The sequence below is a fragment of the Symphalangus syndactylus genome, chromosome 15 (assembly GCF_028878055.3).
Source record: "Symphalangus syndactylus isolate Jambi chromosome 15, NHGRI_mSymSyn1-v2.1_pri, whole genome shotgun sequence".
NCBI classification, from domain to species: Eukaryota; Metazoa; Chordata; class Mammalia; order Primates; family Hylobatidae; genus Symphalangus; species Symphalangus syndactylus.
Genome location: NC_072437.2, coordinates 100278986 through 100295415, shown reverse-complemented (window position 1 = coordinate 100295415; position 16430 = coordinate 100278986). Strand labels below are relative to the sequence as shown.

Genomic DNA, 16430 nt, shown 5'->3' with positions numbered 1-16430 from the left:
AAATATAAGCTATAATTGAATAATTTCAGGCCCATGAAATATATTATCTTAGTTTCCTTCTAAATCTTTAACTCTTCTTTCCAAGTTACCACTAATATTAACAAATTCTTTATTATGTTCATTATGTAATATGTATATTTCAAATTTTTGTATTTTAAATACTACATTAAGCAAAACAGTTTTATAAGATTTATTATTTCAGAATTGTTAACAAAAGGCATGCCATCAATATTAGAAAATATTCTGAAGAATAAAAAAGTTTATAAAAACAGTTGAGAAAAAAGCATCTTTGAACCAAAAATAAACATATAATAAACATTGACTACATTCCAAAAAATAGAAATGACTCTTAAACCGTATTAAAGAAAGATTTTCACTAAAAATTATATTACACCACATTTTACATCTAAAACTCTCCATAGAATTTATAAAATTACAGTTATTACTACCTTATATCCAGGTCCTAACTGATGAATTGCAAATATCTGTGCTGGGTTGAGTGCTTCACTGAACACATACACGGCACCAAGTTGACCACAGAATACCCTATTTGCATCAGCAGTTTCTGATGATCCAAGAAAGCACTTGTCATAGCTCTATTTTTAAAAGTCATAAAAAAAATGCATTATTTTTAATGACAAAAAGGTTTAAATCCTTAAATCGGCTTTCATTATCATGAATATTTTAAAATATAACAATAATAATAGAAGAAAGCATCAATTAAGACTTTATTATTTTAATAATAAATGCCAGTCAAGTTTTTTGGGAAAAATGATCAGTTACATGTTTCACACTTACGTTTAAGCAAACAAACAATAGCCACCTATTAAATCTTCAGACTTACCACTTTTCAAATATTATAGTTAAAGGCAAAAGAGCTTATAATTATTTATTTACAAAAGTTAAACTAATTTAAAACTGTAATGATGTATAATGATCCATATATAGAGAGATTGATCTGAATCAAGGGAATGACTATTCCAAAATTTAATCATGAACACATAGGGTCTAATTTTTTTATTCTACTTTATTTTTGAAATTACGAATCTATTCCTCTATTCCTCCATATTAAGTAAAAGACACAAAGAAAATCAATCCCTTCTCATATATGAGTAGGAATTACACAGAATCAAATAAACAAGAAGACTAAGATCTGCTGCTTAAAGCCGATGGTACAGTGCTCTCCACATAAGGAATTCAGCACTGAAGAAGCCAAAACCTTGATCTTTCCGGCCTCTACTTCTTACACCCAGCCCACCTAAACCAGGGAAGGCAGTCATGGCTCAGTTCCTTTCTCCTATCCCCACAGGCTATTTCACACCTTAGAACGAATAAGCAAAAATTATATATGTAAGAAGTACTTTTGGTACTTCAATAAAGTAACAAAAAAAATTGTGAATAGGTACAAAAGCAAAAAAAATTGTCGTCATTAAATATGCAATCTTTAATTAGAAGTATAGGAACTTTAACTGCATCAAGTATGTATATATGTGTTATTATCTAGAATTCTCCACTTCTTAGGGCACTTTTGTGAGTAACCAAAAAACTAAGTCTTTTCTTTCCAAGATACTGTCTTATCATTTAATGAGTCAAGAAGACCACTCGGGTTTCTTCCACTCTATAATAAAAAGACTGTGGAGAGATCTCCTCTGGAGAGAAGATAAAAAGCAGAATTTCATCTGTGTATTCTAATTCTGAAAACAACATTCTATTAAATATTTATTGGTTGTGGCTCAACTATGAGTTTCTACGGCAGAGAAAAGCAACTTTTTCTATAAAGGGACAGACAGAAGATATTTTAAACTTTGCCTGCCACACCTGGTTTCTGTCCCATTCTTCTTTGATTTTGTTTGTGTCTCTTAAAAAAGAAAAAAAAAAAATCTTTAAAAATTAAAAGCCAAGATTCTTAGCCCCCAGCTTACACAAAACCAGAAACAGGGGGAGGGTCAGATTTGGCTCATAGGGTGTAGTCTGCCCAGCCCCGATCTAGGGGACAAACTGTGGACCATATGCACAGTGCGAGTTAAAAGAATACAAGACAGGATAAGCAAATCCCTGCCCTTTGGGAGATGAAAGCCTAAAGAGATGCAAACAAAACTGAGAAATGAATTGTGTTTAAGAGGTAAGTTCTTATAAAACCAGGTATGCTTGAAGGGTTGTATATTATTGAGCTTAGAGGTACTTTCAGCACTAAAACAAACCTTTCATTTTGGCTCTGACAGGCCGGAATGTAGACAATGGAAAGCCCAAAGTAGAGAAACCATAAGGACCCTTGACGTTTTAATTCTAGTTATTCTCTACCTAGAATCCAACTGTGTCACTTCTTCCACTGCTAACATACTGGTAGAAACTAATATAGTCTCTTTGTTTTATTGCAATAAGCGATTTAAGTGATCTTCCTGCTTCTGTAATTTCCCTTCAAAATACTCTCAATACTGCAAGCAGACTGATGGTTTTAAAATAGAAGCACACATCACTTGTCTGCTGAAAACCTTCCAAGGATTTTTAAGCTGAGTAAGATGTGAAAACCCAGGACTTGTTTGCTTATGAAGGCCAAAATGATTTCTGCCTAACCTCATCTCTTAATATTATTTTGCCTCTTCCTCCCTCTGCTCCAGACAAATTGCCTTTTCCTTGAACTTTCCTATTCTGCCTCAAAGCATTTGCACTCACTGTTCCCACTGAATAGAAGAAGTTTCCCACATACCTTGCTCGCTCAACTCTTCCTACTAAAATCATCTCTGGACCATCTGGCTTCTCGCTTCCCTACATCTACTTTCTGTATCCCCAATTTATTTTCTCCATAGCATTTATCACTATGTAATTAATAATAGTGACCATCTGTTATACTTCTGTTTAAGGTCTTCTTTCCATATCTAAATGAGGGTAAACCACATTTTTTAGTGCTTGATGCTGGAAAAGACAGAACACAGGATTCATGGTTTTTGATCCAAAAAACTTAAAACTTTGGCTAAATATTTGGTTTTTATCACTAATTATGTCTTTTAGAAATTTTCTTATACTAAATTTAACAATGAAAGATTCATTTAATAAAAAGAATAAACTTTCAAAGTTTTAAGTTTCTACCAAACTATTTTATTATTCAATTCTTATTGTAATGATAGATTATACTCTCAAATTAAAACACAGACAGAAAAATAAAGACTTACATCATTTGTGTTAACATGCCAAGCCATATCACCATAAGATACCAGTTGTCCATTAACATAACACCGAATTTCACTGTTCCTCCATCGATTGTAAATGTGGACAATGCTGATCATGTACCACTTAAATAAAAAAATTAAATATATCAATATGTAATGTTTGGTTGTTACAGTCTAAAATGCAATTACAACGTTCATAAAACCCTACAAGAATATGCCGACAGGACTATTAAGGATCATCTAATAGCACTTCATCAAGCTCCTCCTCCCATTTCTCATTTCACAGATGATAGAAGTGGCACATAAAGAATATTCCTGGAGAAGACAAGAACTACAACCCCTTGATCTCCAGTGTGACGTTCCTTCCACTATACCAAGATTTGAAATTGTGGAAATACAATTTATTTGTGTTCATTCATTTAAAATTTTCATTGTGCCAGGCACTGCAGATACCCAAGGCTGACCAGTTCTCCTAGAATTTACGAGCTAGTAAAAGAAATATATATGACACAATTAAACAAATGTAGAATTATAAATCATGGTGATTACAGTGAAGAGAAAAAGAACAGTATAAACTGAAAAAGAACAAACAAGGATTCTACTTTGGATTGCATGGTCAGGAAAGATCTATCAAAGAAACAACATTTTAGCATTTATAAATAAGATTTAGGTAGCTTCAATTTCACAATTTAGATTTAGTAAATCCAGTGATAATTATATATTTAATAACTTAATGTGGGAATATTTATTAAGAATAAATGAATGAGTTCATATTAAGTGCCCATTTTATAGTTACTGGTATCAAAAAGCATTTTAAGTATCTCTTTTAATATGGATGGTTTGATTTTTGAAACAACTTTTAGTCTCCTGAGAGTTAATAGCCTAAAATCGAGAATATAGAAATATTTTTTTCTAAAGTATAGAAAAATACAAATGATTTGTAAACATTTGAACAAGTATGCTTTCTGAAGTTAAGGGGGGAAAATTAACTGGTTTCTCCCTCCCACCATAATATAAACTACAAACTTTGTTCTACAGATTATTTAAATGCACTATTCAATTATTTCATATATTTTTTCAGAAATAAAAAGTTATAATAATCCTTAATCACTAAAATATTAGTTATTTCAAGGTATCTAAAATACTTTGAGCAAAATTCAATTTTGTTCATTTCAACTTAGCAAATAAAAATAGGCTGGGCACGGTGGCTCATACCTGTAATCCCAGCACTTTGGGAGGCCAAGGTGGGCAGATCAACTGACGTCAGAAGTTCGAGACCAGCATGGCCAACATGGTAAAACCCCGTCTCTACTAAAAATAGAAAAATTAGCCAGGCGTGGTGGCATGTGCCTGTAATCTCAGCTACTAGGGAGGTTGAGGCACAAGAATCACTTGAACCTGGGAGGCAGAGGTTGCAGTTAGCCAAGATTGCACCACTGCACTCCAGCCTGGGTGACAGGGCAAGACTTTGTCTCGAAAAAAAAAAAAAAAAAAGAAAGAAAAAGAAAAAAAAAAAAACTGTGTTAAAAAACTCAAAAAAGTCAGTAATACAAAACAACAGTGTGCTTCTATAAAAGCGAGGTCAGGTCAAGACATTTAACTATCTAAAACGCACATCCTTTTTTAAGTTTTTTCATTCCAGGTAATCATTAATTTACTGGAAACTAAGTCTTTCACTTGATTCGAAACCAACATATATGTTAGCCCTGATTAAAATCAGAAGAGAAAATCTTTAATGTATTCATTTAACAATTGTTTCTAAACATTACAAAATTATCAAGAAAAAACCGTAAAAAAGAGTGTCGAATAAATTTAAGGAAAATCTTATAGAATTTTACAAGTATAAGAATTAAAGTTTTAATATATTGCCTTCACTGCATTTGAAAATATTCAACCAGAATGCTATCTAAATAACACAGAAGACACAAACTTTATATTGTGGAGTAAAATGTGTAAAAACTTTGCATTTCTAAAGAGAAGAGACACAAATAAATGCCTATATATAGGCAAAGATTTCCTGCCCAAAGACAGTTTTAAGATAAATACTAGATGTATTATTATACTTATTGGTGTACTTACTATAAAAAAAGTACTCATTCAAACAATACTTACCGAGTTCTTACTACTCCAGATAACTTAATGTACTGAGCAGGAAGAATTTTACTTCATAAAGACATGAATTGGATTCCCAAGTTACTAGCTCTATGGCTTTTGGCAAATTACTTAGTATCTCTGAACCTATTTTCATCTCTGAAAAAGGGGAATAATAATGCCTACTTTGTGGATTCCTTGTGAATATTATAAATAGATAATGTATGAAAACTATGAAGAAAAGTTCCCAATGTATTTGGCACCCATAAATAACATACCATTAACTCAACTGCTATTTTGTTTTTATCTACTATGTCCCATGATGAGGTTCGTTTATGCTAAAATTGATTATTATTTACCTTTCAGAGGCATTCATTCATTCAAAAAATGTACTGAGCCTACTTTATGCCAAGTACCCTGTCCCAACCTTGGATCATGAGTATATAAAGACAGACAACATATACACACTCAAGGAAGTTTCACTAGAGAAACAGTTATGAGAATAGAGAGTATTTAAAATACAGATTTGGGAGTAATAAAAGTAAATACTATAAGTAACTGGGAAGGAAAGACAGAGAAGAAAGACTATCATAAAAGTATTCACTAAAAGAATAAAATGAACTGTAAGACTAAGCTTGAAGTATGAAAAGGAACTGTTCAGTAGACAGGGGTTAAAAAAACATTCCAGGCAGAATCTTAATACGATATAGCACAGATGCTTGACAAAAGATTCCTCAGTGTGTAGGTTTAGCAGGAAAAACACAAAAACAAAAACAAAAACAGGCAAAGACCAGATTATAAACAGACCTTTGGGCCTTTGCTTTTTGCATAATGTGGTATAACTAAATAATTTTGAGCAGGAAAGTTAAACGATCTGAGAAAATAACTGGCAGCAATGTGGAGGTGAGATAGGTAGGCAAGTGTGGATAAAAAGATAAAATTGAAAAACCACTGCAAAGGTTTGGGTAAGACACCATAAGCCACGTAACTAAGACAAAGGCACTAATAATTTTAAAATGAGGATGGGAATTAACTAACAGAACTGATAGGAAGTGTTAACATATAAAGGGGGAGTCTAAGATGGCTTCCAATTTTCACTTAGATGGGTATGGGTACCATTAACTTAAGATAATTAATACAGAAAAATTAATCAGATTTGAAGTTTATCAAGGTTTGCTTTTGGTTGTAACAATAATACATGATAAAATTAAATGAATGAATAAACAAATGCACTGATTAATGAGCTGATCTCAGTAAAGACCATAGCACTTATTTACAAGAAAAGTACCTTTTCTCTTTCCTTGGTACACCAAACTGTACTCTACAGATAACAGACACAAATGACTTTTTCAATGGTTAAAAAAAAAAGCCTAACTTTTGATCTAATATGCTTTGACTAAAGAAAATAAAAATAAACTTGGAAACTATGTGTGCATAGTGATATTATGTATATATAGTGAAGTCTGCATTTAGTTTGAGACTCAAAAAGAAATTTATAAAAGAAGGACACAACCTGTAATAAGGAATAAAAAGATCCATATTAAGAATCCACAAGATATGTATTATAAATTGAAGATATGAAAATAAATTGAAGATTAAAAAGTACAGCATGATATCAATAGTAGCTAATATGTCTAGAGCACATATTACCATTAGGTAACATGCTAATGGTTTATATCCATTTTCACAAGTTCTAACAGCTGGTTAAGTGGTACAGCTGGGAGAGCAAAAGTTTTAATGTAAAGATTTCTTTTTGAAAGGCCAGTAAATCTCTTATTAGGAAGGATAACAACAACTTAGCTAGGGCATCTATGGAAAATTAAAGAACGGAATAAATAAGAGAATGAATTTATTTTGAATAATGAAACACAGTAAAAGCAAATATTTATGACTTTTCAAGGTTTATGAGAATCTTCACAGAAGACTTTTTAAAATCCACATCATTCTCTGGCCCTGCTCCTAACTAGACCCCTTAGAATCACTGCATATTGAGAGCTTTACAAAGGAGAATGTGTTTTCCACAAGTGAACAGTGAAGAAGACACAAAATAGAAAAAGTGAGAACAAATGGGTTAAAGTGCTTTTTATTGGTTAATGACAATTTCATTTGGTTATAACTTCACTCTGTTTGTCTGTATATTCTTTAAACCACCATTTCCTAAAATTGTCTGATGAGAAAAGTTAGCTAGAATATTTGTTAAAAACACACAATCCTAACATGAAAAATTATAATACCAACAACTGTACTTCTAATCTATTCCACTGAAATTCAAAATAATTTGGCACTTTTAGCAAACTATCTTGGTCTCACCTTAATTCTAATAAAACAGAATTTCCAGAGCAAAGGCAATGTGATTGGTATTAAAATAATCAATTTGTATTAAAAAAGAAAGAATATACCATTATAATGAATGAATATATTTATTCAGAATCATTGCTTTTTAAACCATTTTCTAAGTATATGTTAATGAATTACTGTTAAATTGATATTCTTTAATAGAAATGACAATAACTGACATTAAATATAAAGCAAATATTTTCATTAGAATCATGTAAAATCTAAACAAATTTTTGAAAATAACACCCAAAATAATATATTTTTCTGTATATGGGAAGACACACATCAGATCATAAGCAACAAGAAAACAAACAAAAAAGATATGAAAAAGAAATAAAGACCTCCCCCTCACCACATTTGGGTTCATCATATCTGTTATGATTGTACCATTAATCACAAAGGGTAAGGCAATATTTCTGTTAGAAGGAGGCAGTGTGCCCTAAAAAACGTTGACAATCTCACTGTCATATACCCAAGAAAGAACCCTGAACCTGGAAGGGGAACAAAGCCTCAAACATGTGTGATGGGAACTCCTATGCACTCTGTCCTTGTTTTCTTTCATCTGGATTTTCAGATGGTTTGTTATTCTGACACAAAGATGGAGTCTGGTACTCAGGCAGGAAAATCTCTCTAGAAAATGCCACCTGATTATGAATGAATGATCTCTTATAATTCTAATCATACAGTTGCACAGTTCTCTGCATTTTCTCTTTAGAGCAGTTTTTAAAATGTGTTTTGGCCTTGTCTCTGCTATTATTTGGGATATTAAGACACATTTCATGAGCCAAAACTAACAGTACAGCAACATTCCTCTCCTTGAAGCCAGCATTATTAAAGCATCAGAAATTAACAAAATCTTCAATCTTAGGAAACAAGATTCAGAACTACTAGGATTAGGTGAATCTCCCACAAAAAAAACGTATCTGTGCATTGCTTAATCTGGGGGTTTAACATTTAACTTTTTTTAAAAAAAGGTAAATATTTATAAATCCCTAGTGCCTACAATGGTATCCAATACTCAGTAAATAATAAGTATCTATCGAAAGAATACCATAGAACAGATCAGACTGAGATAATGAGACAGCGTAAGAGAAATACACCACAAGAGATTAAAACACTGATCTTATAGAAGACAAAAATTAGACATAAAAGTAAAAAGGAAATGCAGACAAGGATAAGAGAAAACCATTAAAAGCATAGGAAAACCAGTGAAAGAGAATACTATAGAGCTCATAAAAGGAGAGTTAAGAATTCTGTCATAACAGGTGAGTTATAAAAATATTTACTTTTACCTACCTTGCGTGGTTGAAAATCATATTTCACACAATGCTGAAAACCTTTTCCTTTGGACTTCAGTGATGTGACTATTAAACAGTTGCCAACAAAATGAGCAGAGTAACCAACTCCTTTGCTAGTACGAAAACTGCAAAGATAATGAAAATAGTATAATATCCTCTGATAAAAAGAACTAAACACCTAAAGGCTATTAAACATTCTTATAAAAATAAAACTTATTTCCCTGTACAGTAGAAGCAGTTTAATATGTGTCAAATAAAAACTAAACAAAAATATAAAAGGTTTAGTTATAAGTAAATATAAGAAATTTAAACTAGGAAATAAAAGACTATGACAGCTTTTAGTATTTCAATCTAAAATCTCAGAAATACTTAAAAACAAATTAATTGCCAACAAAAGCCTACCACCAAGTAGACTTTAAGGACCAATTGCAATCAGCAAATACAGAACACATTTACATAAAGTTCACATTTTAAATAACCTGCTCTCTGATTCTGGTATACCTTTGAAAATAGCTTACAAATTAAAAAGAAAAAGAAAAAAAAACTTGGTCAGAGTCAAGTTTGAGAAATAATACAGTTGATCAAAGCAGTACATTTTTAGTTTAAAAAATTAAAAAGATTTAACTATGAAATATAGTTGTTTTCTTCTACACGAGCATTCCCCTTAGCTGTAAATTTAATCACGATGTAGAAAAATGTTTATTGAAAAATGAAGATACCACTGAAATTAATGTATGATCTCCCAAAGTGACCACTTTGAAGTCCAACCCCATTTATGTTTGGAAGTTCAGATGCTTATTTAAAACTTGGTCTCATTTTATCCATATATAATATCTTATAATAGAGCTTAGAAGATAGTAATAGCTCACATATTTCTGTGCTCACATTTCTGAACCAGCCATTATACAAACAGCTTTAAATATGATTCTCTCATTAAATCCTATGGGATAGATGCTATTACTATCCTCATTGGTATAGCTGAAGACACCAAAAGTACAGGGTGAACAGTAGGTAGTAAAGCCAGAACTTGAGCACAGGCAGTCTTATTTCAAAGTATTGCAAGTATTGAATGAGTTCATATATATAAACACTTACAATGCCTAGCATATAGTAAGCAATCAATGAATGTTTGATGTTCTTATTGTTAAGTATGCTGTACTGTGTATTACTGGCATACTAAAATTACCAAGCTTTCAACCCTTACAGATCAACACATTGTTAGGTTGATCAACTCATTGTAGTTGTCTACACCAAATAATTTTATCTTATAATTTCTTACATAGTTATTATCAACAATTTTAAAGCATATGTCAGTTATGCTCATAGAACAAACTAAGTGAAAAGGCAAAAATGAATGAAATCTGGTAAAAGTTTGGATTTTTTTTCAGGGACCAGCAATCCTCACTAAAAATCCCACAACTGATATACATTGAAGGAGACTGGGACAGAAAGTCTGTACCTTTGACTTTTAAACTGTAATTGAAAAAGAATGATAATCATGATGAAGATGACCTAGAATCAATAGCAAAATAAATGCATATATACATACATAAATAAAACTGATTTACAGTGTCTTCACAGTTCTAGCATATATTATACACACATATATACATATATTCTATCTAAGTTGCCTTGAGACTATACATTTATAGAATTCAAGTACTTAAAGAAAAAAGTCCTAAAATTAAACATATTACTCACCAATAAAGATAAGGTTTATCCTTATCAACATTAATATTATTTAATGGATCCATACGAAACCAAGTGTTTAAGGTGAAGCCATTCTGATAAGGCCACTTTGCAATAGGAGGCAAGGCAATTGCCTACAAGGCAATGAGAAAAGGTACAAAAGTATCAGTTAAAGAAATGTGACAGCAGCTAAGGTCAAATATGGTTTTTGCAGATTAAATAACAATCAAAGTATAAATACCAGAAAATCACAAACAAATCCATAAAATAAAAGCTAGAATTTTATTAAAACAATCTCAGTACACCTAAATAGTATTTGTTGATTACAGAAACATTCAATTTTCAAATACTCAGTGAATTAGATTTTATCTCTAGGTTACACAGCGGGTTTCAGACTATACTCCAAGAAGTCCCCATCTAATTTCATCAGTATACGTCTCTTACACATAAGCCTCCCAATTTCAGTTTTCTATGGTTTATGCTAGGTTTTTAGTAGTAATCCATTTGGTTAAAGGAGATTGAATATTTAAAGCCAAAAATGACTGAGCTAGAAAATGTTAATGGAATCAATATTGAAGAAATGCAAGCATTAAGAGATAATGTTCATAATGCTAACAACATTGAAACCAAGAAAGGCAAGGTATGACATTTATTACTCAGAAACTTAACCACTGATATTTATAACCAAAAAGGATTCAGATCCATTCATAAGCAGAAAAGGAGTAATACAGGACTCCCTTGAAAATAGCAATCAAATAAAATGTAGCCATTCTAAGGAATAAATAAGTAGCTGATTATTTCACCTGACTTCAAGAAACATCTGAATAGATTTATTTATTTTCCTAGACTTTATCCAAATTCTACCTAAAAGATAATTACTCATTATGATTTTAAAATTAATCTGTTCCTCAAACAGATTATTCATGTTGCTGACAATGGCCTTTCTCAAATACAACACGGATCTTCCATGTCAAAAATCTTCTGCATTCAGAATAAAATTTAAATTTCTTCAGGTTATACAAGACTTCCCACATGCTATGGCTCCAACAAACCTTCTGATTTTATCCTCCTCTACTACCCAACCCCACATTCCAAAGTACATCTAAATATACCAGCTATTCCACTAGTTCTTTTACAGTTCCTCTTCCTATACATCATGTTGCTTCTATCCAAATCATTCCTCCTTCCAACAAAATCTCATTTATTCTTTAACAGCAGACTAGTATGTTCCTCATCTGTGAAGCTTTTCTGGACTTCAACCTAGCATGGTCTCTCTTTTCAATTGTGTTCCCATAGTACTCAGAGAGTACCTAAATCTACAGTATCATTTATAATTCTCATTGTAACAAGCTGTATTTGCATATCTAGCCATCAGAGTTCTTCAAGAGTAAGGAATGTAATCTACTCCAAGCATAATGACTGAAGATGTAGGCGGCCAATAAATAATCTCAAAGTAGTCAAAGATTTTTAAGTGCTTGCTGTTAAAAAAAAATACACATACACACACATACGTGCAAATGCTCACACACACAGACACATACACACACACACAGACACACACACACTATTTCAAATGAAGAGTTAAACCCTATACTAACCTTTCGGATTTTAGTATTTAAGCAATTAGTTCAGGCAGTTTTATTACCATACAATATAAATAACATTTTATTATCAAACAATATATAACTTTTCTTGACTTTTTAAGACAGGGAATATTTTACCTTGATCTAATAGATGAACTTACATTCCAAATATATAATGAACTCTTAGGATAATAAAAACAACCAAATTTTTTAAATGAACAGAAGATTTGAACAGAAATATCACAAATGAAGACATAAGAATGGCCAATAAACACATGGAAAAATGCTCATCATCATCAGTCATGAATAAAATGCAAAATTAAACTATGATGAGGTACCACTACAGTAGATTCCCTCTTATCTGTGGTTTCATGGTTTCAGTTACCCATGGTCAACCACAGTCCAAAAACAGGTGAGTACAGTACAGTAAGATATTTTGAGAGAGAGACAAAGAGGAAGGGGAGGGAGGGAGACACAACACTCACAAAAGTTTTACTATAATATATTGCTATAATTGTTATATTTTATTATTGTTGTTATTAATCTCTTACTGTGCACAGTTTGTAATTTAAACTTTATCACAGGTATGTATGTAGAGGAAAAAACCATAGTATGTATTATATACATAGTTCAGTACCATCCACAGTTTCAGGTATCTACTGAGCCAGTCTTAGGATATATCCCCCATGGATAAGGTGGGACTACTGTACATAACCATTTAAATGCCTCAAGTTTAAAAGACTGAAAATGTCCAGGGTGAAGATCAAGTGGGACTCTCATACACTGCTTATAGGAATGTACAATGTTCTAATACAGAAAACAAGTAGACAGTTTCTCATGAAAGTAAACAGGCAGTTACCATAAAATCCAGCAATCTCACTCAGGTATTTAATCGAAAGATAAGAAAACATATGTCCATAGAAAGACCTGTGCTCAAATGTTCACAGCAATTTTATTTATAACAGCCAAAAACTAGAAACCCAAAAGTCCATCAACTAGTGAATGGACAGGATGGATAAACTGTGGTATATCCATAAAATGCAATACTACTCAAAAAAAGAGAGAAGAGAATAAAAAAGTAATTAAAACTACAACATGGAAAAATCTCAAAAGTATCATGTAAGTGAAAGAAGCCTGACACAAAAGACTATATACCAGGCCGGGTGCGGTGGCTCACACCTGTAATCCCAGCACTTTGGGAGGCCTAGGTGGGCAAACAGGAGGTTAGGAGTCTGAAAGCAGCCTGGCCAACATGGCGAAACCTGTCTCTACTAAAAATACAAAAAATTAGCTGGACGTGGTGGTGGGTGCCTCTAGTCCCAGCTACTCGGGAGGCTGAGGCAGGAGAACTGCTTGAACCCGGGAGGCAGAGGTTGCAATGAGCCGAGATCACGCCACTGAACTCCAGCCTAGGTGACAGCAAGGCTCCGTCAAAAAAAAAAAAAAAAAAAAAAAAACACTGTATACTGTATGATTTTATTTATGTGACAATCTAGAAAAGGCAAAACTATAGGAACACAAAGTAAATCAGAGGTAGTAAGGAGTGGGGATGGGTAGAGGGCCATGTCTTCCAACAGGCACTAGGGAATTTTTGGGAGTGATGAAATTGTTCAAATCATTATATAGTAGTGGTTGTACGACTTCCAAACTCATTAAGTTGTGCTTTCTAAACTGGTAAATTTTATTATATGTAAATTAAACCTTACTAAAGTTGACCTAAAAGTAAATAAATAAAAATCAGCACATGTATTTAAAACTTACCGCAGCACTGCAACCAGGGAAATTGAAAAAAGTATCAGGACCGTGTCTCTGTGGCATCTGATTAAGAACTGATAATAATTTTACTGCATGTCTTGGCTGGGGAAACAACAAAAGAAAGAAATGTCATTGTACAAATTTAGCAATCATACTTAATATACCATGTTAGCCATTGGACTGTTTTCTAACTAGAGAGAAAAATTAATTTTAAATCATTTACAAAACATTTACTAAATCATTTAAGAAGAAAGCCATTTCCATTAAAAATTCAAGTATATAGCTCTCTAGAGACAAACTTTTGAACATTAAGTATTACTGGACTGATACTGAATACCTTTCCCTCTGACCACAGCTTACCCAGATTCCACTTTCTCCTCGAAGCATGCTGAACAAAAGCTTCAACTCCTTGACAGTGATGCTGTAGCTGGCAAGAACCCCCAACATATCAACTAGAAGATCTTCAAAGGAAAATAAAGTTATTCTGAACTCTAGTCATGAGCTGCCATCTGTCAAGGTAATATACTTTTTGAAAGATAAAAGTTATCATTGTCATCTCTCTCTATATATATATGTATCTAATACAGCTAAATGTCCTCATGAATAGCCACTCCAATTAACAATTTTTAACTATTAAATAACCAAAAGAATTTATTTGAATTACATGATTTTCCCCCATTAAATTACCACCTCAATTAAGCTGTCTTAGCAGAAATGTAAAATAGATTTTATATATTCCCAGAACACACACACACACACACACACACCACAACACAGCCTGCTGTGTGCAGGGAAAGGTAGGCAAAATATGCAAACGCACAAAGATTTTAAATTGCCAACTGGTTATTGTCAAATGAAAAAGTAACAGCTGACTATATTGTCTTTCAGAATTATCTGTTCTTAATATATTCTTGGTATATTCCTTGGCCCATTAGCAATTTTTACCAGTTACTCCAGGTGAGACATTATTCTAAGTGGTTTACAGATACTAACCTCACAAATCCTCCTAACAAGCCTATGAGGTAAGTACCATTATTATCCCCTTTTAAAATCAGTAAATTGTGGCACAGATAATTTATTCCCATTGCCCAAGGACACAGACCTAGCAAGTGGTAGAATCAGGATTCAAACCCAGACAGTATAGCTTCAGAATCTGCACTCTTACACACTAGTCTATAAGTAGAAGTGTAATTTAAATACATTACTAGTGGTATCCATCATGCTAGTGTGAGTGTTTATGTGCATATAACAGACACACCAGCACACCTAATAATGAGAAAAATTATACATTTAATCTCTTGTCTCTGATTGCTTTCTCTACATATTGTGATTAGTACTTCTTCTGTCAGTTCTTTGCAAGAACTTGAACATCTAAACATTTATACTTCATTTTCTCAATTTTTAAAGCATTTCTTAAGAATGAAACATGCCACAAAGGTTATTACAAAGCAATACACATATATATTCTAAAAGCTTATAATCAATTAATAAAAAGGTTAGGTTAAGGTAAGTTGAAATATTTAGTACTGATATATAATGTATATTATTCAATATCATATCACAGATTAATAACCGGAATTTGAGACTTAAAAAAAATTTGTCATTTGTATATTTCAAAATTGAAACTTAGTATGCTTATTTTCATCAATTAATAATCAATTAATAATTAAATAATTTTATTTAACACACAAGCAATCTCTATGATAAAATTGTGACAGTGGATATGCCACTTTCAGAGTGATATTTTAATGAAATAAAACATGTAATCACTGAAGCAACAAAAATGTATTAAAATATTAGTACATATAGGTCAAAAAGTGTGTTTCTATAAAAAAATTTAAGTACTATCAAAACCCTAAGCTTATATGAAGTATTTTTTTCTTAGCCCATTTAATGTTGCTATAATATGAAGTATTTTTAAGCAATTAGCTGCAATGGCAACCTTTACAGAAGATTTCTTAAAGGTTTACATGAAATACTTTTAGAAAAACTTTAAAAAATATTTGCAACGTTTAAATTTTTTCAGGTTATACAAGACTTCATCTTTATCTTAACTCCCATGTATGTCACAAAAAGTAATCTATTAAATTTGTATTTAATTAGAAATTTTTAGAAATTCCTTGCACATTGTATATGTAACACAACCAAGCAGTTCAGTTTAATTCTATTACAGAAGGTCTTTCCTGGAGAACAAGATTAAAAGTAATCAGAAATTATTTTAGATAGAGAAAAAATACGAATTACTTATATATTGTATATGTAACACAACCAAACAGCTCAATTAAATTTTATTATAGAAAGTCTTCTTTTCTGGAGAACAAGATTGAAAGTAATTAGAAATGATTTTTTAAAAGAAAAAATACTAAGACCATGAAATCTTCTTATCAATTTGCTATAAATGTTTAATTTAGCCACCTTCTAGTGACACTTTTACTACATTACTAAATAAAAAGTACCCCATTGAATTTAACATACTACAATACATTCAGATATGAACTGTTAGCAGTGTT

General features: G+C 31.9%; 1 protein-coding gene across 7 annotated transcripts in view; it reads right to left on the bottom strand.

Moving 5' to 3' along the window:
- The window catches only part of NBEA (neurobeachin), a 731576-nt gene that overhangs the window by 607186 nt on the left and 107960 nt on the right, over positions 1 to 16430 (bottom strand). For all 7 annotated transcript variants that reach the window (XM_055244143.2, XM_055244145.2, XM_063619313.1 and 4 more), the window contains exons 3-8: positions 14281 to 14381; positions 13927 to 14022; positions 10595 to 10716; positions 8892 to 9018; positions 3171 to 3290; positions 450 to 596 (exon numbers count right to left, since the gene is read on the bottom strand). In XM_055244143.2, the coding sequence (XP_055100118.2) occupies positions 450 to 596; positions 3171 to 3290; positions 8892 to 9018; positions 10595 to 10716; positions 13927 to 14022; positions 14281 to 14381 (713 nt within the window). The remainder of the gene's footprint in view (positions 1 to 449; positions 597 to 3170; positions 3291 to 8891; positions 9019 to 10594; positions 10717 to 13926; positions 14023 to 14280; positions 14382 to 16430) is intronic.